At 43.6% G+C, this 22,690-nt stretch overlaps 1 protein-coding gene across 3 annotated transcripts in view; it reads right to left on the bottom strand.

Annotated features, from left to right (window-relative positions):
• The window catches only part of LOC116938848 (E3 ubiquitin-protein ligase rnf213-alpha), a 142,301-nt gene that overhangs the window by 75,852 nt on the left and 43,759 nt on the right, over nt 1-22,690 (bottom strand). For 2 of the 3 annotated variants that reach the window (XM_076054374.1, XM_032946566.2), the window contains exons 22-26: nt 13,880-14,002; nt 11,951-12,125; nt 10,498-10,683; nt 2,741-2,884; nt 1,322-1,926 (exon numbers count right to left, since the gene is read on the bottom strand). In XM_076054374.1, the coding sequence (XP_075910489.1) occupies nt 1,322-1,926; nt 2,741-2,884; nt 10,498-10,683; nt 11,951-12,125; nt 13,880-14,002 (1,233 nt within the window). Of the gene's footprint in view, nt 1-1,321; nt 1,927-2,740; nt 2,885-10,497; nt 10,684-11,950; nt 12,126-13,879; nt 14,032-22,690 lie in introns of all 3 variants that reach the window. The other variant, XM_076054379.1, reaches the window with a different exon arrangement.

Raw genomic sequence — 22,690 nt, 5'->3', positions numbered from 1 at the left:
CCTCTTTGAATTTCACCCCCATGCAAAACCTTGGTTTTATGGCTTCCCCTCCCTCTCCCCTCTCAGATCTATATAATGCCTCGTCACGCTGGCATGCTTCTCTCTCGCACCTGAAGACGATTGCTTGTTGTTGCGATCGAAACGTCGTGATATATTATTTATTTTCCTATATAAGTTACTTTACCATGGAATCAATATTGTCATACGTTTTTATGAATGACAACTCGGATAAGTAATGATGCTTTGAAGAAGGATTGTTAAAATAAGTGTAGTGTAAAAGCGCCAGCTGGTGGACAGTGGCAACTGTGGTGGACAGACAGTACACACGCCGGTGAGCGTGTGCACGGGTGTGTTGGCAGGGTGGAGGAACTGGGGCAAGGGTCACGGAGGAGGACCCCGTCTGGAAGCCCCTGGAACCTGCTAGTGGGTTCGAGAAGGGAGGCGTGGGCAGGGCGGTGCCAGGCCGCGCTGGTAGCATAAAAGGAGGTGAGAGCGGGAGCTCAAGGCTGCCAGTTCTGGGATTGGATTCGTCTCGTCGTTGATGTTGTCTCATCGTCGTCGCTGCCGTCTTCGCTTGATATTGCGCTGCCAGATAGTTGTTGGCCGTCTCAATCAGCGCCGTCAGTGTTAGACGGCGAGTGTTGTTTATAGGCTAGGCTAAGCAACTGTGGAGAGTGTGCAGGTGAGACTGTGAATGTTCTAAATAAAAGAAGGTGCCTCCTACAAACCTCATCTCCGAATCACTGACACTACATAAGTGTAAAATCAGGTACACATAGATTGTTTTGTACAGATGTTAGAACACATTGAAAAGAGATTGGATCGGATGGGAAATGTCATCGGTCCCAATCAGGTTGGGTCGAATAGATCGTGGGGATTGGATGAGATGAATCGTATTCAGATCATATGCTGATTTCCTTATCATCTGATCAGATTATATCTGAACAAACTGTCGAGAAAATGTTAGTTTTTAAATTAATATTACTGACCGTTAATAATGTAGCCGCAGTGATGCTACCTTTCATAAGCAATCATAAAGATAATATTTTCGGTGGTTAAAAGTGAAAGTGAAATTAATTGCACTCTGCGCTCCTTAATAGATTAGTTTTCTTACATGATTCATATATGATCCACACCAAATTATCCCATTGCTTTCCCTCCAAACGATCATTCAGATCACATGCAATCAAAACAAATCCAGCCTTAATCTGGACCAGACCTCTCTCAACTTGAGTGTCCTTTTATTAAATATATTAACCAGCCACAGTACACTTTCAACCGGATGCATATGATGGACTTTGAAATATTCATGGTTACTTACGTGATGTGACAACTCTCTGAGAAGCCGAAAATCTCCCGTCAGTCCAAGGCAGTCCACTATTTCTGAGACGGCTTTTGCTGATCTAGCAGCCTCGCTGATTTGCCTGTAGTGGCATATCTGGGTAAGTCTCTCTTCTATCCAGACAGCCATATCTTGCTTTGAGCAGTCAGGCCCGTCCAATGCAGGGGCAATAATATAAAACTCTTTCTTTAAGGATTCTTCACTGTTGTTTCTGAATTTTTTGTGAACTTCACCAAGGCTGATTGTGCCATGTTTTACATCATTGTAGAGCGTCTCAAGGCTGCCATAAGCTGGTTTCCATATTTCTTCAAACACACGAGCTAGAGAAAAGGCTGACGATCTGTAAAGCTTCCTGGATTCTGTCATGTGTCTCATCTGGTTCTTCCACGATTCAGAAAAAATAAAAGATCCCTTCAGTTTGAGAAGTTGCTTGGCCATTTCCTGTTGTTCCGTCTCGAGAAAAAGTAACGATTGCCCCAACATCTCTTCTTTGCCCAATACTCTGGCAAGCCACAGGGTTTTGACAGGTTTTGAATCAGCTTTTAGACTCTCTTCATAATTATTTTGTAGATTTTTATAGTCATCTGTTTATAAAAGAAAAACACTCTCATTACGTATTTTGTAAGATAGTTTACTTTTGATCAAATGTTGTGCAATTATCTCCATTACCTCTACAAGCCTATTATAGTCCCTCTTCTTCAAATTATATATTCGTAATATATTTATAATTTTAAGTGGAATTGACACTTTTACTGAACCTTATACACATTGTACAGCAAACCCTTGCCCATCACGTGGGTTACGTTCTTGAAAACGACTGCAATCGGCAAATCCGTAACCTGCAAACTCAAGCAAATGGGAAAATTATGGCTTGGTTCACGGTTTGTAATATGACACCAACCCTTCCTTTTGATTTATGTTACCCTACATCAACTTAAACATTAAGCAGGAAGTATTTTGAATGTAAAGTATGATAAATATATTTTACAATGTTAAATATAACTTGCACAGTAAATGTATAGAATGCTAAAAAAGTACATAGTGTACAATATTATATGTACACGCATCTATGTATAGTACTGTACACTAGAGGAAGAAAAATAATGTCGCTGAACCCCACTGCCTCCTCACTGGCGGTTGTGAACACCGCGTGGCCTGGGACTCACAATGGGCCGCTTGGGAGACAAGACGACACCATGTATTCTTCCGCGGCAGCATCATATCTCAATAAATTGGCCATGAAACCAAAAAACCGTAATAGCTAATCACTGACTAAAGAACAATGACTGAACCAATGTGAATTTTCTAAAGCTTGGACCTGGAAATGCAAATGGATTGTCAACACCTCTGAAATATAAATATTTAAACATCAAAAAAAAAGTTTCCTGCATAGCCCACCATTCATGTTGTTCTTGACAATCTCACATCTCGACAGCAGCTCATTCACGAGGATTCTCTGAAATTTAAATTCGTCAATCTCACTTTGCCGCCAGCCCAACACCGTCTCAAGGTCTGTCCGAGTGACCTTTGTTGTCTTGGAAGCTGCAAAGCAAAACAAAATATTATTTAATTTTCAAAAACCAAGAAAATCACTGGAACATGGGATCCAGTTCAATGTCAATTTTGATTCATAATAAAGGTTTTTGGGTTAGTTGACAAAAGACAAATAATTCACTACTTTAGCCCACCGGTGTGTTGAAGAGTGAATCCACAACATTTATAGTTTGAGTACGACGTTTCGCTGGTAATTACATCCAGCATCATCGGGCAATTCGCCAGAATGGTAAAGCCCTCGCTTGCTCCCGGTTTTAAATAGAGCAGCAGGGTGACGTCATAATTTAACTCATTTCAGGTGCAGTGATTTGAGGCGGAGGGGGGGGGGGGTATTGTAATTATATAATCGATTAGTAATCAGTCAATGGTTATGATTAGTAATGAGTTGTAGATTAGTAATTAGTTGTAATGTGTGTTAGTGATTATATGCTATGTAAGTAATCCGTTAATTAGTATGTGTTTCCCCTATAAGGAATTGTAATGTGTATTATTTAATAATACGCTTCCAGGCCGCACTAAGCCTGTAGCTGTCAGAGCGATTAAAGTTATTTTTATTCCTCTCATTTTCAATGGATTCTCTAATTAGTCTTTGCCAGTAATAATTAGTTTTACACAACAATTCAACGTTATCAAAATCAATTGAGTGTCCTTGTTGACAAGCATGTTCTGCCACTGCCGACAGTTGTGTTTGAGATAATTTAATATTTCTCTGATGTTCTTTTAGTCTTACGCTGATGTTACGTCCTCTCTGTCCAATATAGCATCTGCCACATAAACAATTAATCCGATATATACCTTCTGTTGATAATTTAGGTAATGCGTCTTTAGTGCAAGATACTAGTTTTTGAATTTTGTGTACTGTATCAAATCTTACTGTAATGTTTTGCTTTTGCAAAACACGGGCTAATTTGTCAGTTACTCCTGAGATATATGGAAATTTTTATTGTTTTAACAATCTGATCGCTTTCAGCAGTATTGATTTGCGATCGTGATTTGGCATTCAGTGCTCGGTTAATTTGAGCATTATTGTAGCCATTGTGTCGTAGTGCGTCTTTAACGTGTTTGATCTCTCTCACTAGACTCTCACCATCTGACACTGTTTTAGCCCGATGTATGAGCGTCTTGATAAGAGAGGATTTCTGAGCTGGATGATGATGTGAATCTGCATTCAGATGGGCATCAGTGTGCGTTTGCTTTCTGTAAACGCTGTGTTTTTTTACCGTTTAGTCCATGTCCAAGCAAAATATCTAGGAATGGGAGTGTGTTATTCACCTCCATTTCCATGGTGAACTGGATGGCCGGGTTTTGTGCATTGAGATGATTTAGAAAATCATTAAGTGTATCTTTACCATGTGGACAGACAACCAAAGTGTCATCCACATATCTAAACCAAAACGATGGTTTTAATGTGCTCGAGGCAAGTGCTCTTATTTAAAAGTTTTCCATGTACAAATTTGCTATAGCAGGGGATAAAGGAGAGCCCATTGCTGCTCCTTCCTTTTGTTTAAAGAAATCCCCTCTCCATAAGAAGTAAGTGTTATTTAAACAATGGTCAGCAAGTTTCGGAATATCTTTTGGTAAACCGGTATTCTTTACTAGTGTATCAAGTAATTTCAGCGATTCATTCACTGGAACCTTAGTGAATAGAGAAATCACATCAAAACTTACCAGAATATCATCAGGAGTAAGTTTAATATAATTAATCACATTCACAAGATGTTCTGAATTTCTTATGAATGAAGATGTCCTACCGATGTAGGGCTGTATTTGTTTAGTTATATATTTTGCTAATTGATATGTGGCAGAGCCAATTGTACTGACTATGGGTCGTAATGGGATGCCGATTTTATGAATCTTTGGTAGCCCATAGAGTCTAGGTGGTTTTGAGGCCCTTGGCTTAATTTTGTATTGCTCATTCTTAGGGATTAATGAATTTGCAATTATTTCAGTGGTCTTACGTTCTAAAGTATTAGTTGGATCTCGTTTAATTGTAATGTAGATACTTTCATCTAGTAAATTTCTAATTTTATTATCATAATCGGCTCGTGACATCACCACAGTAGTGCGGCTTTTATCAGTTGCTAGGATTTGGATATCCTTATTTACACGCAGCTGTCTTAAGGCTTTGCCTCGTTAGAGCTAATATTTACTTTTGGAACTTTGCTATTCTCAATTATTTTGGCAACCTCATGTCTAGTCATCTCTGCCTCATTATGTGGAAGGAGTCTAACTGCTGATTCTACCTCAGCAATTATCTCATCCACTGGAATTGTGCGTGGGGTAATGGCAAAGTTAAGGCCTTTAGAAAGGACAGAGATCATGTCACTGGTTAAAACAGTGTTAGTCAAGTTCATTACGGTTTTGTTTTTAAATTGTTCGTTTTAGTAGGGATTTGTTTATTATGAAGTTTAGAAAATTTATTAATTTGGTTAGTTTTTGTTAGATTAAACACATTATCAGCCAATTGTTGTGTTATGGTATCGATTATATTCCAATAATGCATAGATACACTATTGCTTATATCTAAGTGTAACTGCTTTAGCGATTCCGAAATGTAAGATAATTCACTCTTGTTGTGCTGTATTCTCCCTATTAATAATAATTCGCTAGCTTTGTGTAGTATTTGGTTAGCTTTAGAAGACTTTATGTGATGTGTTATTTTAACTGCGTTTGGTATTACCATTGAATCTCTGCACCTTTTGAGGAACCCCAGTGAAGATATCAATTTCATCCGCTTAATGCGGAGCTTCTCCAATTTTCTGGTTTTAAGAAAAGTAACCTCCCCATAGAGGTTAGTCAGTTTAACACGTAGGCTTTCGCAACCAATATTATTCATAATAAAGGTTTTTGGGTTAGATCGCGCTATTTATAAATGTGCCGTAACCTTCCACCACCCGACACGGCCAATCAGCAAAAAAAAAGTGTCACGTTGACAAAAGACAAATAATTCACTACTTTAGCCCACCGGTGTGTTGAAGAGTGAATCCACAACATTTACAGTTTGAGTACGACGTTTCGCTGGTAATTACATTGAAATTGAGAGGAATAAAAATAACTTTAATCGCTCTGACAGCTACAGGCTTAGTGCGGCCTGGAAGCGTATTATTAAATAATACACATTACAATTCCTTATAGGGGAAACACATACTAATTAACGGATTACTTACATAGCATATAATCACTAACACACATTATAACTAATTATTAATCTACAACTCATTACTAATCATAACCATTGACTGATTACTAATCGATTATAAAATTACAATACCCCCCCTCCACCTCAAATCACTGCACCTGAAATGAGTTAAATGATGACGTCACCCTGCTGCTCTATTTAAAACCGGGAGCAAGCGAGGGCTTTACCATTCTGGCGAATTGCCCGATGATGCTGGATGTAATTACCAGCGAAACGTCGTACTCAAACTGTAAATGTTGTGGATTCACTCTTCAACACACCGGAGGGCTAAAGTAGTGAATTATTTGTCTTTTGTCAACGTGACACTTTTTTTTGCTGATTGGCCGTGTCGGGTGGTGGAGGGTTACGACACATTTATAAATAACGCGTCTAACCCAAAAACCTTTATTATGAATAATATTGGTCGCGAAAGCCTACGTGTTAAACTGATTAACCTCTATGGGGAGGATACTTTTCTTAAAACCAGAAAATTGGAGAAGCTCCGCATTTAGCGGATGAAATTGATATCTTCACTGGCGTTCCTCAAAAGGTGCAGAGATTCAAAGGTAATACCAAACGCAGTTAAAATAACACATCACATAAAGTCTTCTAAAGCTAACCAAATACTACACAAAGCTAGTGAATTATTATTAATAGAGAGAATGCAGCACAACAGGAGTGAATTATCTTACATTTCGGAATCGCTAAAGCAGTTACACTTAGATATAAGCAATAGTGTATCTATGCATTATTGGAATATAATCGATACCATAACACAACAATCGGCTGAAATTAATAAATTTTCTAGACTTCATAATAAACAAATCCCTACTAAAAACGAACAATTTAAAAACAAAACCGTAATGAACTTGACTAACACTGTTTTAACCAGTGACACGATCTCTGTCCTTTCTAAAGGCCTTAACTTTGCCATTACCCCACGCACAATTCCAGTGGATGAGATAATTGCTGAGGTAGAATCAGCAGTTAGACTCCTTCCACATAATGAGGCAGAGATGACTAGACATGAGGTTGCCAAAATAATTGAGAATAGCAAAGTTCCAAAAGTAAATATTAGCTCTAACGAGGCAAAGCCTTAAGACAGCTGCGTGTAAATAAGGATATCCAAATCCTAGCAACTGATAAAAGCCGCACTACTGTGGTGATGTCACGAGCCGATTATGATAATAAAATTAGAAATTTACTAGATGAAAGTATCTACATTACAATTAAACGAGATCCAACTAATACTTTAGAACGTAAGACCACTGAAATAATTGCAAATTCATTAATCCCTAAGAATGAGCAATACAAAATTAAGCCAAGGGCCTCAAAACCACCTAGACTCTATGGGCTACCAAAGATTCATAAAATCGGCATCCCATTACGACCCATAGTCAGTACAATTGGCTCTGCCACATATCAATTAGCAAAATATATAACTAAACAAATACAGCCCTACATCGGTAGGACATCTTCATTCATAAGAAATTCAGAACATCTTGTGAATGTGATTAATTATATTAAACTTACTCCTGATGATATTCTGGTAAGTTTTGATGTGATTTCTCTATTCACTAAGGTTCCAGTGAATGAATCGCTGAAATTACTTGATACACTAGTAAAGAATACCGGTTTACCAAAAGATATTCCGAAACTTGCTGACCATTGTTTAAATAACACTTACTTCTTATGGAGAGGGGATTTCTTTAAACAAAAGGAAGGAGCAGCAATGGGCTCTCCTTTATCCCCTGCTATAGCAAATTTGTACATGGAAAACTTTTAAATAAGAGCACTTGCCTCGAGCACATTAAAACCATCGTTTTGGTTTAGATATGTGGATGACACTTTGGTTGTCTGGCCACATGGTAAAGATACACTTAATGATTGTCTAAATCATCTCAATGCACAAAACCCGGCCATCCAGTTCACCATGGAAATGGAGGTGAATAACACACTCCCATTCCTAGATATTTTGCTTGAACATGGCCTAAACGGTAAAAATAACACACAGCGTTTACAGAAAGCAAACGCACACTGATGCCTATCTGAATGCAGATTCACATCATCCAGCTCAGAAATCCTCTCTTATCAAGACGCTCATACATCGGGCTAAAACAGTGTCAGATGGTGAGAGTCTAGTGAGAGAGATCAAACACGTTAAAGACGCACTACGACAGAATGGCTACAGTAATGCTCAAATTAACAGAGCACTGAATGCCAAATCACGATCGCAAAGCAATACTGCTGAAAGCGATCAGATTGTTAAACAATAAAAATTCCATATATCTCAGGAGTAACTGACAAATTAGCCCGTGTTTTGCAAAAGCAAAACATTACAGCAAGATTTGGTACAGTACACAAAATTCAAAAACTAGTATCTTGCACTAAAGACGCATTACCTAAATTATCAACAGAAGGTGTATATCGGATTAATTGTTTATGTGGCAGATGCTATATTGGACAGACGGGACGTAACATCAGCGTAAGACTAAAAGAAAATCAGAGAAATATTAAATTATCTCAAACACAACTGTCGGCAGTGGCAGAACATGCTTGTCAACAAGGACACTCAATTGATTTTGAAAACGTTGAAGTGTTGTGTAAAACTAATTATTACTGGCAAAAGACTAATTAGAGAATCCATTGAAATTGAGAGGAATAAAAATAACTTTAATCGCTCTGACAGCTACAGGCTTAGTGCGGCCTGGAAGCGTATTATTAAATAATACACATTACAATTCCTTATAGGGGAAACACATACTAATTAACGGATTACTAACATAGCATATAATCACTAACACACATTACAACTAATTACTAATCTACAACTCATTACTAATCATAACCATTGACTGATTACTAATCGATTATATAATTACAATACCCCCCCCCCTCCGCCTCAAATTACTGCACCTGAAATGAGTTAAATGATGACGTCACCCTGCTGCTCTATTAAAAACCGGGAGCAAGCGAGGGCTTTACCATTCTGGCGAATTGCCCGATGATGCTGGATATAATTACCAGCGAAACGTCGTACTCAAACTGTAAATGTTGTGGATTCACTCTTCAACACACCGGTGGGCTAAAGTAGTGAATTATTTGTCTTTTGTCAACGTGACACTTTTTTTGCTGATTGGCCGTGTCGGGTGGTGGAGGGTTACGACACATTTATAAATAACGCGATCTAACCCAAAAACCTTTATTATGAATAATATTGGTCGCGAAAGCCTGTGTTAAACTGTCAATTTTGATACTTTAATCAAACTCTTATTGAGGCCCGAAAATTCATATTATATAATCTTTACCAAACCTATAAACAACAAGTGTACCCCAACCAGCATACAGGGTTTAGGTTTCATTAAATTATTTTTAAAAAGCACTCAATTATAGTTATAGTTACATTTACATATTAAGTAACAGCTAAGACATTTAGTTTACACTTAATAATAAGTATGTTCCTTCAGAATTGCTAATGTACACACATACAATAATACTGCTTATTAACCCCACGTGACCATACCCAATGTGACCACCGCCGACCCCCTAGCGATGTCAGGCATATCCCCAGGGGTAAGCTTACCACAGCTTAGAAACCCTTGGTCTAGCCCAACAATGGAAATGCATAAATAAATGTTTTATTTGTTCATATTTGCATTGGGGGTTTCAACTGTGAGCCCATACCGCAAGTCCTTACTTAATGCCCGGTGTTCACACAATGCGTTTTTTTTTGCATTAACGAGGTTCTTCCATTAGGGAACACTTTGCACAATGTGGAACACGCAACGTTATAACGCGGAACGTGCACCGTTATAGTGCAGAACAGGTCTGTTAAAACGCAGAATGTGCACTATTATAACGTGGTACCTGAGCGGTCGACAGTGAACTGCTTGAGCTGCAAGGCTGAGCAGTACAGTGATACAGTACGCCGAATAATAGTCACGCGGCAGCGTACCCTCAGATATTTGTTGCGTCATCTCACATCGTGTGTGTAGTAATTTGTATCTAGCCAAACTTTATCATTACATTACATAACATGTTCTTTGTTTAAACCGGCACTTTCCAGGAATGCATCTACCGCATTAAACGAGGACTTACTGTACATCGGATAGAAGCCACACGATGCCCAGAGACCCATAGGGGTCATTGCTAGTTGAATTGTGCAGTGTGAGAAGCTTGAACTCGGGGCCTATTAAAGAAAACTCATGTCTGTGCCCGCAGATCTCCTACCCCATTGTCTGGAGACAAATGGCGATGCACTTGATTATGAAATAAATATTTTGTACATCGATAACTATATTTACAGGGCAGCTGTAATTGTCATCAATATGATGCGGACCCCTGCATAGTTAGATATTTTTTCAAGGTACAGATTGAATTTGTGGTAACAGGGAAATAGTTAAGAGACATTCAAATTCCTTACCGTTGTTATTGATAGCATTGAAGCATTCCAAAAGTTTTTCCTTGTGCTTGATGGCCAGATGAAGGATCTTATACATGACAGACCCATCAATGAGCTCATGAATTAGTGTGTCAAGCACAGACTGAGCTATGCCAATGTTTATTTGAGCTTGGTCGGTCATTGTTTCATGTAGCTTCGTGTTGCTTCCTGCACAAGAGAAAAATGGAGATGATGCACAAAACTTGACACAAAAACCCATCAGGAACTACCGTAATGTAAGTAAGTACATTTATGAATGTGCAGCTCTTACAACCTAGGTTATCACTTGTTGCAGAGGCTCACGGTTCAAATATAGCAGTTGCCCTGAATATCACTGCAGGTGTATTAACAAGTGCTGTCTGTTCCACAGTGGATGTTACAAATCCCCGTGGTGTCATTAGCAACAGTAGGTCATTGTGTGCCGGCATCATGGTCCAAATTTGCCAAAGTTAAAAAACTACCCGCATGTTACTCACTGGTAATATCTGAAGCACCAACGTTTTAGAACAATTTAACACGTAGGCTTTCGCGACCAATATTATTCATAAAGATTTTTGGGTTAGATCGCGTTATTTATAAATGTGTCGTAACCCTCCACCACCCGACATGGCCAATCAGCAAAAAAAAGGTGTCACGTTGACAAAAGACAATTAGTTCACTACTTTAGCCCACCGGTGTGTTGAAGAGTGAATCCACAACATTTACAGTTTGAATACGACGTTTTGCTGGTAATTACATCCAGCATCATCAGGCAATTCGCCAGAATGGTAAAGCCCTCACTTGCTCTCGGTCTTAAATAGAGCAGCAGGGTGACGTCATCATTTAACTCATTTCAGGTGCAGTAATTATATAATCGATTGGTAGTCAGTCAATGGTTATGATTAGTAATGAGTTGTAGATTAGTAATCATAACCATTGACTGACTACCAATCGATTATATAATTACTGCACCTGAAATGAGTTAAATAATGACGTCACCCTGCTGCTCTATTTAAGACCAGGAGCAAGTGAGGGCTTTACCGTTTTAGAACAAGCTTATTACCTTCCTTAACATCTAAAATCTTCCTTTAGAAAATTATTAAGCAGAAGATTAGTGCCAGATACAGCCAAATTTGTGAATGTAATTTGTAAATTTGAACCTGACCCGTACATCCGAGTTAAATTTGAATGTGCAATGTAACTGAGGGACTGTGTGTCTTGGTGTGGTCTGGCACTGGTTTTGTTGTTTTGCTGCTTTGCCCAAGCTTGAAATTGGTGTTGAAAAATCGATAGGAATTAATGTGTAAATTATACTTCTATACTTTGTATTTATTAGTAGTGGCTTATTTGTAGTATTTTGCGCTCATATCTATCATCTGAAAAAGAGTCACAAGACTCAGTGAGGCTTTCCTGGGTAAACAAGCTGAACAATAAAGAAACTATGGTGCAGCTTTACCCCAGATCTGCAGGAATGTAGCCGAAGCTTGCCACGTCAGGAGGTGTTTGACGATGTCCTCATTGGATGTTTCTTCATGTTTAGGCCAAGAATTCTCCAAAATGCTGGACAGGAGCCCACCGAGCCTTTCTGCATTTGTCTGTACATATCTGAGAATTTCCTCCTCTTCCTTTGCCTAAAGAAACAGACAAACATTGAACCAATGTACACATGTCAACACGGGGGTGCTGAGACACTGGTGGGAAGAAACGTTACTACTCGAATAAGTTGACCAAAGGTAGTTAACATAAATCCTACATTACTCCATTTTTAGTGGGACTTAGATTACCACTGTAAGGGTTGATTACTTTTGTAACTGTCATAAAACATCTCATTTGTAATTTGTCTTAAATGTAAGCTTCATTTTCTTCTAGTCATGCATTGATTTACCAGGATACAATGTCAGATCAATTTTGTATAAAAGCCTATGGATTAACTACACTTCTGTCATGTGTATTGAAACTCACTGCAAATGCTTGGTCATGCCACTGCTGGCAGAAGGGCCTTCACTTTAGGGAGCTCTATAGTCCCTCGAGAGGGTATTTGGCCTACTCTTCCACGCTTGCTAGATCTCTTGGAAGAGTTGGGCTTACCCACACTTTACCCCAACACACACGACCTGCTGATCGACTGTGGTGTACTCATTATCGATGGAGAGAGGTGGAGGTGATTTAAGAAACTTGCCTATTTGTTTTATCTGCCGCTCCATGACCTCTGCATTGCACGTCCTTTGTGCCAACCATTACAACATCATGAGAGAAAACCACTGATGTAATAATCCAAAATCCTAAACAGTTCCAATGTATACAGTATTCCCTAGTAATCATGAGGGATACGTTCCGGAGGTGCTCGTGAATAGCACATTTCGTAAATAATGATATTGGCCAACGAAAACCTATTTCTTTATTAATTACCGTAAATAAATATGGTAAACCCTCGCGATGCGCAAATTCCGGATTCACAAGTTTTGCATATTCGCTCATTTTAAATGTATACTAATTGCCTATTCGCGACCCGCCAGACTCCAGTATTCACGAGTGTACGTAGTGCCAGACCACTTACACTGGGGAGGTGCGGGCAGCGTTTTACATTTAAAACTGCATAGATTAGGCATGCCCCCTCGGCTGCCCGCTTTGTCCTCAAGACTCGCAGTAATCCCGCTCTGAACTGGCTATTGTACATTTTTACTTTAAATACATTTTAGTATAAACGAGTCGGCTGTGAGGCTCATTAAAAAGAACGCGATTGCAATCGGGAAAGTGTTGCGGCTCGTGCTCCCCAGAGTGCTAAAATGATAACTGTGCGTTATCATCCTTCTGAATTCCTCACCAGCACCACCATCTCCATCGTCATCAAATCATCATCATCAAAGGTAATTTAAAAAACACATTGTTCTTGACAATGGAAACAAACATATGCAAATATAATTTTATTTTTTATTGTTTCTATGTGACTTTACCGAAAAAACCAAAGAGTAAGAGCAAATCAAGCATATTGTCGATAAAGTGTATGAGAACCTCACCACATGTTGCTCTCATTTAACGTGGTAGATGCGTTCTTGAAAAGTGCATTAAGCGAAAATAATTTCCCCCATAATAAGGTAGTAGCCATAAAGTTTGGTGAGATACGATGACCGTACACGCAGTAAGATGATAGGACAAATAACTGAGGGGTATGCTGCCACATTACTCTGTCATTCTGCCTACTGTATTACCGTACCGCTCAGCCTCGCAGCTCAAGAAAGTAGTTCATCATCGACCACTCATAAACCGAATTATAACGATGCGCGTTTCGCGTTGTGCAAAAAAATGGAAGAACCGCGAAAACGTCTTGTATGAACACCATGCGTTAAGTGAGGACTTATCATACATACATACATTACAAACTTACCTCACACACGTAATGAACTGCTTGGATAGCGCATTCTGCAAAGCAGTTTTCCAGGGAAGGGCTCAATGTTTTTAGATATTCTGCACTGCTGCAGTAGGCCTTGATTTGCTGCTTCCTGTCTGCCTGCATGAGGTGATGACAACATGTGGCCACTATGTTTCATTACAAGGCAAAATCATAAACACAGCGGACATCATGTAACATGCGGTCCAACAAACTACAAATACAATTATACACAGCTATAATTAGGTGGCCTGTGGTCAAATTACATGGAATTTCGATTTAAAGCTTTCGTGACTGCAAGGATTCATCTTCTTTGGTTCTTTTGGTAAAGTCACGTAGAATGAGAATAAAATAATAAATTGATAAAATAAAATAACACAATAATATTCTCACGACGTTTCGGCCACAACACAAGCGGCCTTCATCAGGTGAAGGGGACGAGACTGTCTGGAGGACAGCGCTGGAGTGAGAAAGCCACGCTGAGATCACGACCTTTAAGCTGTGTGAGAAGAAACAAAGCACCTTGACAAAGGAATTAGCATATAATTTAGCATTGAAATGGCTGAGTGATTAGCTTGTGACTGGTCACAGAAAAGGCTATGTTAAAGTTAAAGCATACACATCTGCAAAGGCACCCCTTGACAAAGGAATTAGCATAGAATTTAGCATTGAAATAGCTAAGTTAAAGTGTACACATCCGCAGAGGCACCCCTTGACAAAGGAATTAGCATAGAATTTAGCATTGAAATAGCTGAGTGATTAGCTTGTAACTGGTCACAGAAATAGCTATGTTAAAGTCAGAGCATATACATTCACCGAGGCACCTAGTACAAATCAAACAGGATAATTTAGCATTGAAATAACTAGGCAAATTTAGCATTTAAATAACTGAGTGATTAGCTTGTGACTGGTCACAGAAATGGCTATGTTGAAGTCAAGGCCTACACATCTGAGCTAGTCACAGTAACTGGGTATATAATACAATATATAATGAATACTATATAGTGAACCAATAAAAAAAACTAAAATATAAATTACCTCAATGTTATCAATAAACTCTATATTCTCCAATCAGCTAAGCTACCAACAATAAGTCGTTATATTTCGCCATATAGCATTGTGATATATAACGACTTATTGTTGGTAGCTTAGCTGATTGGAGAATATAGAGTTTATTGATAACATTGAGGTAATTTATATTTTAGTTTTTATTGGTTCATTATATAGTATGCATTATATATTGTATTGTATACCCAGTTACTGTGAATAGCTCAGATGTGTAGGCCTTGACTTCAACATAGCCATTTCTGTGACCAGTCACAAGCTAATCACTCAGTTATTTCAATGCTAAATTCGCCTAGTTATTTCAATACTAAATTCTCCTGTTTGATTTGTACTAGGTGCCTCGGTGAATGTATATGCTCTGACTTTAACATAGCTATTTCTGTGACCAGTTACAAGCTAATCACTCAGCTATTTCAATGCTAAATTCTATGCTAATTCCTTTGTCAAGGGGTGCCTCTGCGGATGTGTACACTTTAACTTAGCTATTTCAATGCTAAATTCTATGCTAATTCCTTTGTCAAGGGGTGCCTTCGCGGATGTATATGCTTTAACTTTAACATAGCCTTTTCTGTGACCAGTCACAAGCTAATCACTCAGCCATTTCAATGCTAAATTATATGCTAATTCCTTTGTGAAGGCGCTTTGTTTCTTCTCACACAGCTTAAAGGTCGTGATTCTCAGCGTGGCTTTCTCACTCCAGCGCTGTCCTCCAGACAGTCTCGTCCCCTTCACCTGATGAAGGCCGCTTGTGTTGTGGCCGAAACGTCGTGAGAATATTATTGTGTTATTTTATTTTATCAATTTATTATTTTATTCTCATTCTACGTGACTTTACATGGAATTTGCCCATTCTCGGAAGCTAAGCAGGTGTGAGCCTGGACAGTGCTTTGATGGGTGATAACCGCACAAAAACAAGTTGTTATAGAGCTGTGGGGCTACATTGTGGGCAACAGAGGGCAGGGCAGCAAATCCATTGCTGTGCTATACTTCTATGCTCCCCACTTCCGTAATCTGCACTGAACAGCATGAAGTATGGTCAAATAATCCCCACGACCCACACACCATGGGGAGGCCAGCAGTCGATAAAAAAATGGCTGAACTTGTACATGTAACGTTACGTGTAGTGACAGAGTCCCATCTGTTGACCAGGAGGGATAATAACAGTTATGGGTGCGCTATAAAATAGCCAACCATAAGGAGGGCGTAGCTGGGCGAAAGGTCAGAGGGGGGGATCAGTCAGGAAGCTCCGGGGACCTGCATGAGAGTTCGAGAAGGGGGCGTAGCCAGAGGCGTGGCCAGAGGCGGGGCCTGGTCACACCGAGGAGTATATAAGGGGGATGTGACCGGAGGTTCAGGGCTGTCGTGGGGGTTCGGGTCCTGGCTGCTGTGGCTGTCTTCACCGTCATCTCTTCTTCATCGTCCGGCCGTATGGCCGATCCGCTGTACGGCTCCCATCGTCGTCGCTGTATTAGTCAGCCAGCTATATAGTTCGACGCTGGCGATGGGGCTGTATGAGTGGATCAGCTATATGTCGCCAATGTATATGTCGCTCAGTGATTCTGCCTGTAAAGTGTGAGAAATAAACAAGGAGCCCTCTACACGTCGTGTCTCGGAAGTCGCTCAGTACATTTGGAGTCAGAAGTGGTTGGAAAGAAAGAATGTCGAAATATCAATAGAAACGGAACCCCCCCAACAGCCCCGGGAACCACAGTCCCGGTTATCGACCCCGCGGCCGCAGGATTGACTGCGCCAGAGGCAGAGAGTTGGGAGCCATTTCCTCGCAGCCCGAAGACGGACGGTGGATGGTGGATGGTGGCGGCGCAGCTCGAGCTCCTGTGGGCGACGGTTGCGCTACTTGTTACGCTCATGAGTGTGACTGCAACGAAGGGTCAGGCTGCAAAAACCTCACCGGAGAGAGCGGAGCAAGCGTCGGCGATCGACATTCTGGCGGGAAAATCCATGTGCGTAGCGGCCATTATGCCCGGCGCGGAGAACACGCGGCCGATGGCCGCCATTACGAAAAACGCGGGAGAAATTTTGTCACCTGAGCGGGAATTGCCAGAAGCGACGTCGGCTCCAGCAACACGTGAGAAAGGGGCTGATCGGTCCCGTCGGTTACCTCCCTTCCGGGAATTCGTAGCAGTGGGTGGCGATTGGAACGCTTTCACCTGGCGGTTCTAAGCGGCGTTTCAGCCGGTGGACTGGACCGAGGACGCGGCCCTGAGGGCTCTGCCGACGGCACTGGATGACGACACCCTCGCAACGTTCCGGGCCATTCCCGCCAAGAAAAAGGGCACTAATCAAAGCGGGTATACTGAGATGGCAGCCGTGTACGAGCCGCCTTCCAACAAACGCTAAAAAATCCTGCAGCGGAGGCGAGGGGAGACCGAGACGCCTCTCGCCTACCGCAGTGCGCTGTTAGCTTTGCGAGAGGTGATGTACCTCCACGGTGGACCCAACGGCCCTCGACTCTCTCATCATAGTGAGGATGTTGGGGCTGGCGCAAGAGATGGCGGTTGTCCTGCCGGTGGTCGACGAAGACGCGCAGACATCTCGTTGGGCCGCCAGATGCTTGCAGGGCCACGAGAACCTGTATCGGTGGTCCCAGATGGTGGCGTGGATGGGGGAACCCGGACGAGAGGACGACCCGACTGACTGGTCGCCGCGGGGCGTCGGGGTACAGCCTGCCATGGACCCGCCGCCGGACAGGGACGTTGCGGCCGTGGTTCCAGCATGGAGTCGGAGTCGTGAGGAAACCCCGCGATGACCCAGGGGCTAGAGACCGAGGAAAGAGGGAGATCGCCTGCTGCGGAGGCCCGCTGTAACCTGCTTCCGCTGCGGCCAACTGGGACATTTCGCGCGGGGGTGCCAGAACCATGCTCGACCCCTGACGACGGCTCCAACGTCCTCCGCCCTGCCAACGGCTGCATCCCAGCCCCGACAGGCGAGTCGCAACACACCAGACACCTGACCCATATCACCATCTCAGGCATCTGGGGTTCTGCGGGTTATCTCCACCCCGCATCTCTTCGATAGTGCTGCCGAGCGGCAGGGGTTAGCTGCAAAAGGGTGGCCTAGCTCAGGCACACAGTGGAGGAAGTTGGCGCGCTGGGTGATCACGGCCGCAGCTAGTTCCTCGGCGGTGACAGGTTCCATCCAGAGTATCAAAGTACGTGTCCAAGTGAACACAGGTGCTTCCGCCACCATTATCTCGGATGTGAATTTTTAGTTGTTGCCATTGAGGAACCAGTGTGTTAAACCGGTGGTGAATGTTTTGATCTCGAGGATGCTGGCGGTGCCCTGCCTCTTGGGCACTGATTTTTTTGAGGATGCCCCTCAAAATCCTGATTGATCAGGGCTTCGTGGAGATGCCGTCGGACTGTCGACTGTTTTTTTGCAGTCTCCATCGTGTGATGGCGGGTGTCACGGTTCAGGCCCTTGTCAGGGACTCGGAGAAGATCCTGCCGTGCTCACAAATGTTTGTGCCGTTACGCTATCGCGAACAATTGCAAATTGCTGACCCGGAGGCTGGCGTCCTCTTGACTCTGTCTAATATGGCGGCCCGTAGCCTGGTGCTGGTCGGCGCACAGACGAACCTTTGCCTGAACCAGGAGCCGTTTTTACAGGTGCTTAATGCGGGGCCGGGAACGGCTGTGGTACAGGCGTGGAAGACGCTGGCTCACACGACAGCCACATGTTGTGAGGGTGCCGGGCTTGCGCCCACCAGGATTGTGGGTGCGGTGGATCAGGGTGTTGGATCGGATGGGACGTGGGCAGAGGCGTTATGTCAGGAAAATCCACTGTTGTCCCCGTCGCAGCGGGGAGAGTTACAGTCGCTGCTGCGTGAGTTTTCAGATGTGTTCAGTAAGAACAAGTTTGATATCGGCCAAACCTCCCTGTTGCAACACCGCATTGAAATGGGGGGGGGGGCTGCCCCGATTTGTCAGAACTCGTATTGGTTGAGCCCACGGGAGAAAGAGCATGTGCAAAAGGCGATGGAGGAGATGTTAGCCGCCGATATAATTTCTCCTTCTACCAGCCCTTGGGGAGCACCTGTGGTGCTGGTTAAAAAAGCACGATGGAAGTTTAAGGTTCTGTGTGGATTTTCGTACATTAAATAAGGTCTCGGTGGCCGATGCGTACCCGCTCCCACGCATGGATGACTCCCTGGATGTATTGTCCTGTGCGGTTTTTTTTTCAACGCTGGACTTATCGGGGTTTTGGCAACTTCCCCTTGAGGAGTCGTCAAAACCTAAATCTGCGTTCCACACGCGCCAGGGACTGTTCCAGTTCAATTGTCTCTCGATGGGATTGCACTCGGCCCCGGCCACTTTTCAGCGGCTTATGGAACTCATCTTAGCTGGCCTGCAATGGGACTCCTGTCTCATCTACTTGGATTATATTGTGTTCAGCCGCACTTTCGAAGAGCACCTCCAGCTGTTGCGATCTGCGTTCCCTAGGATGTGATCGGCAAATCTAAAATTGAAACCCGCTAAATGTCATTTGACGCAAACTTCCATGCGTTACTTAGATCACATCGTTAGTTCTGACGGAACAGCCACGGACCCTGAGAAAATGGCATGCGTACGAGATTGGCCAACCCCCAAGTCCGTGGGTGAGGTGCGCAGTTTATTTGGGTTCGCATCAAACTATCGTAGATTTGTGCCACAGTTTGCTACGGTGGCTAAACCTCTCCATGCCCTGACTTCCAAGAACCAAAAATTCAAGTGGGGGTAGAGGAGGAGGCTGCGTTCGTAGCCCTTCGTGATCGCCTTTCCAACGCGCCCCCTCTCGACTACCCAGATTTCTCCCTGCCGTTTGTTCTGGACACAGACACTAGCGACAGGTTTCGGAGCAGTCCTATCCCAGGTTGAGAATGGAGTGGAGAGGGTAGTTGCGTATGGCAGCTGTGTCTTGTCTGCCATGGAACAGCGGTACTGTGTTACCCGCAGGGAACTTTGGGCCATGGTATACTTTGTACAACAGTACAGGCCTTATCTCTATGGCAGGGATTTTGTTGTTTGCACGGATCACGCCGCCCTTCAGTACTCCCTGCGAGTGGACCAACCTTCCGACTAGCTCTCACACCGACTGGAAATTCTTCAGGAGTACTCGTTCTGAGTGATATACCATGAAGGGGTGCGAGCTTGTAACGCTGATACGTTGTCCCGCCTGCCGCTGGGGGTGCGTTGTGCGTGTTCGTCGGGTGCGGGCCGATGTAAACCTCCGGCGGCAGAGTCTCCGGCCGTTATAGCAGCGCTCGATGAGGGGGAACCCGCCAAGGTGGTCACGCCAGGGGACAGCGCTTTGAATCTCATGAGTGCCGAGTGGGGGCGGTTGCAATGGAGGATGTGTCCCTTATGGTTTTGCGGCATCGCACGGAGTTTGGGCACAAAAAGTCCGCTCCTATGGATGGCCCGCGATCAGTTTTTCGGGACAGCCTTTTGATGAGGTGGGATGAGGGGCTGCTCCGTCACCGCATTGTGGTTCCCACCACCCTGCGAGGCAAATTAACGCGGGTGGTGCATGAGGATAAATTGTTACACCTCGGGGTGTGAAAGACATTGTTGACATTGCAGCGCGGCTTTTATTGGCCGGGAATGTTGAGCGACGTGTACTACTTTATTAAGGGTTGTACGGACTGCGTGCGCAGGAAGCTGAGGAAGTCCCAGCCTCCACTGCAGTCCATCTTAGTGACCCGGATTAACGAGTTGGTCGTGCTCAACATTCTGGAACCCTTCCCGGCCACGCAGAGAGGGAATACATTTCTCCTAGTAGGGGTGGAATACTTCTCTCGGTGGCCGATGGCCTGGCCGTTGCCCGACCAATCGACCGCTTCCATTGACGATGCTTTTTTGCACGGCTACATAATAGATAAGGGGGCCCCCCGAGCAGCTTCTCATGGATCAGGGGTAGAATTTCTCATCGAAGCTGCTGCGTGAAATGTGTGACGTGCTCGGCACTAAGAAAATTAGAATGTCACCATATCATCCCCAAACGGATGGTATGGTGGAACGCCTGCATAGAACCCTGACATCCATGCTCTATCAGGCTGTTAGTGGGGCTCAAACCGATTTGGATCTGCATGTTCCGGGAGTCCTGGCGGCATACAGGATGGCTCCCCACGCTTCCACGGGATTTCCACCGTTTTTCCTCATGTATGGGAGAGAAAATGAACCCCCCATGGAGGTTCAATTGGGCCTGTCAGAGGGCAAGGGAAAACGACCTTGCCTACGACCCTACAAGTTACACTAAATCGCATGTCGGCAACACGTGAAGCGGCCAAAGTAAACACCGCCAGAGTGCAGGTGGCAAATGAAAAGAATGCGGGGTGGCATGACCGTGTGCTGCCACGGGCCATAGGGGTCCGGGCATGGTTGTACTGCGAGTAGGTGCTGCTGGGAACGTCCCCTAAATTGCATCGGCCATGGCAGGGTACAGTAGAGGTAGTGGAGGTCAAATGGCCACAGTGCGTATGTATACAGGTGGGCCGTCGCCGTTGGTTTGTCCATCCGTCACGGTTGAAACCATATGCTCCTCCCCAAACTGACACCTCATCTCCAAGCATGATACGGCCGGTGTCCGATGTGTCTGACGAGCCGGGGGAATCGGCCACAGAGAGCATGCGTCAGAAGGATTGTGTTGTGCCACCCATAGTTTCCGAGTCCCTGAAGGTTAGGGAGTCACGAGATCCCGCCGAATGCGAGGGACTGCCTGCTACAACCCGGCCCACGTTATCTAAATGAGTTGGGGATGGAGCCGACCCCTTCCGGGCTTTTATGCGAGCCCACATCACCTGGAAAGAAGGCGAAGTTTGTGCCCAAGGATGGACCGACGTCGATGACCTGGTCGAAATGTGCTAATAGGAATCTCCCTGTGTGTATGTGTATGAGGGGGGTTTGGGGTCAGGGTGCGTGCGGTACGTGGGGGGGAATTTTTTTTTCTCTCTCTCTTCTCTCCTCTCCCTACCTCTCCCTCTACCTTCTAGTCATGGAAAGTTGTGATTCCTTCCTTTTTGTTCTTGGGTCTGCCTTTTCGGTCGCGGATTGTTCCACCCTAACAAAAACATTGTTATCTTCGTTTTTTTAGACTGTTCATTATTGCGGAATTATTATGCCTGACGTGTATTGCTTTTGTTAGTATTTGCCGGGATGGCTATCTTTTAAACATGGGGGGGGGAGGGGGATGATGTAGTGACAGGGTGCCATCTGTTGACCAGGAGGGATAATTACGGGTATGGGAGCGCTATATAATAGCAAACCATAAGGGGGGCGTAACTGGGCTAAAGGTCAGAGGCAGGGATCAGTTGGGAAGCTCCGGGAACCTGCACGAGAGTTCTAGAAGGGGGCATGGCCAGAGGCGGGGCTTGGCCACGCCGAGGAGTATATAAGGGGCATGTGACCGGAGGTTAGGGGCTGTTGTGGGGGTTCGGGTCCTGGCTATAGTTAGATGCCGGCGATGGGGCTGTACGAGTGGATCAGCTATACGTAGTCCAGTGTATATGTCGCTCAGTGATTCTGCCTGTAAAGTGTGAGATATAAACAAGGATCCCTCTACACGTCATGTCTTGGAAGTCGCTCACTACACATGTGGAATTCTGAAGCACAAATGCACTGAAGTGTAACAAATGATCTGAAATCAAATAATAATTTACATTTTTTTGTAAGGCGCCTTCCACTAATGTCTCAAGGCGCCTTGTAAGATTAAGCTTAAGGAAAGGCCAAGAGAGTAGGAGAGATAAAT

The sequence above is a fragment of the Petromyzon marinus genome, chromosome 4, assembly GCF_048934315.1.
Source record: "Petromyzon marinus isolate PM22_M1 ecotype Great Lakes invasive population chromosome 4, UKy_Petmar_22M1.pri1.0, whole genome shotgun sequence".
Classification (NCBI taxonomy): domain Eukaryota; kingdom Metazoa; phylum Chordata; class Hyperoartia; order Petromyzontiformes; family Petromyzontidae; genus Petromyzon; species Petromyzon marinus.
Note: the sequence above shows the minus strand (reverse complement) of the source record. Positions and strands in the feature narration are given on the sequence as shown.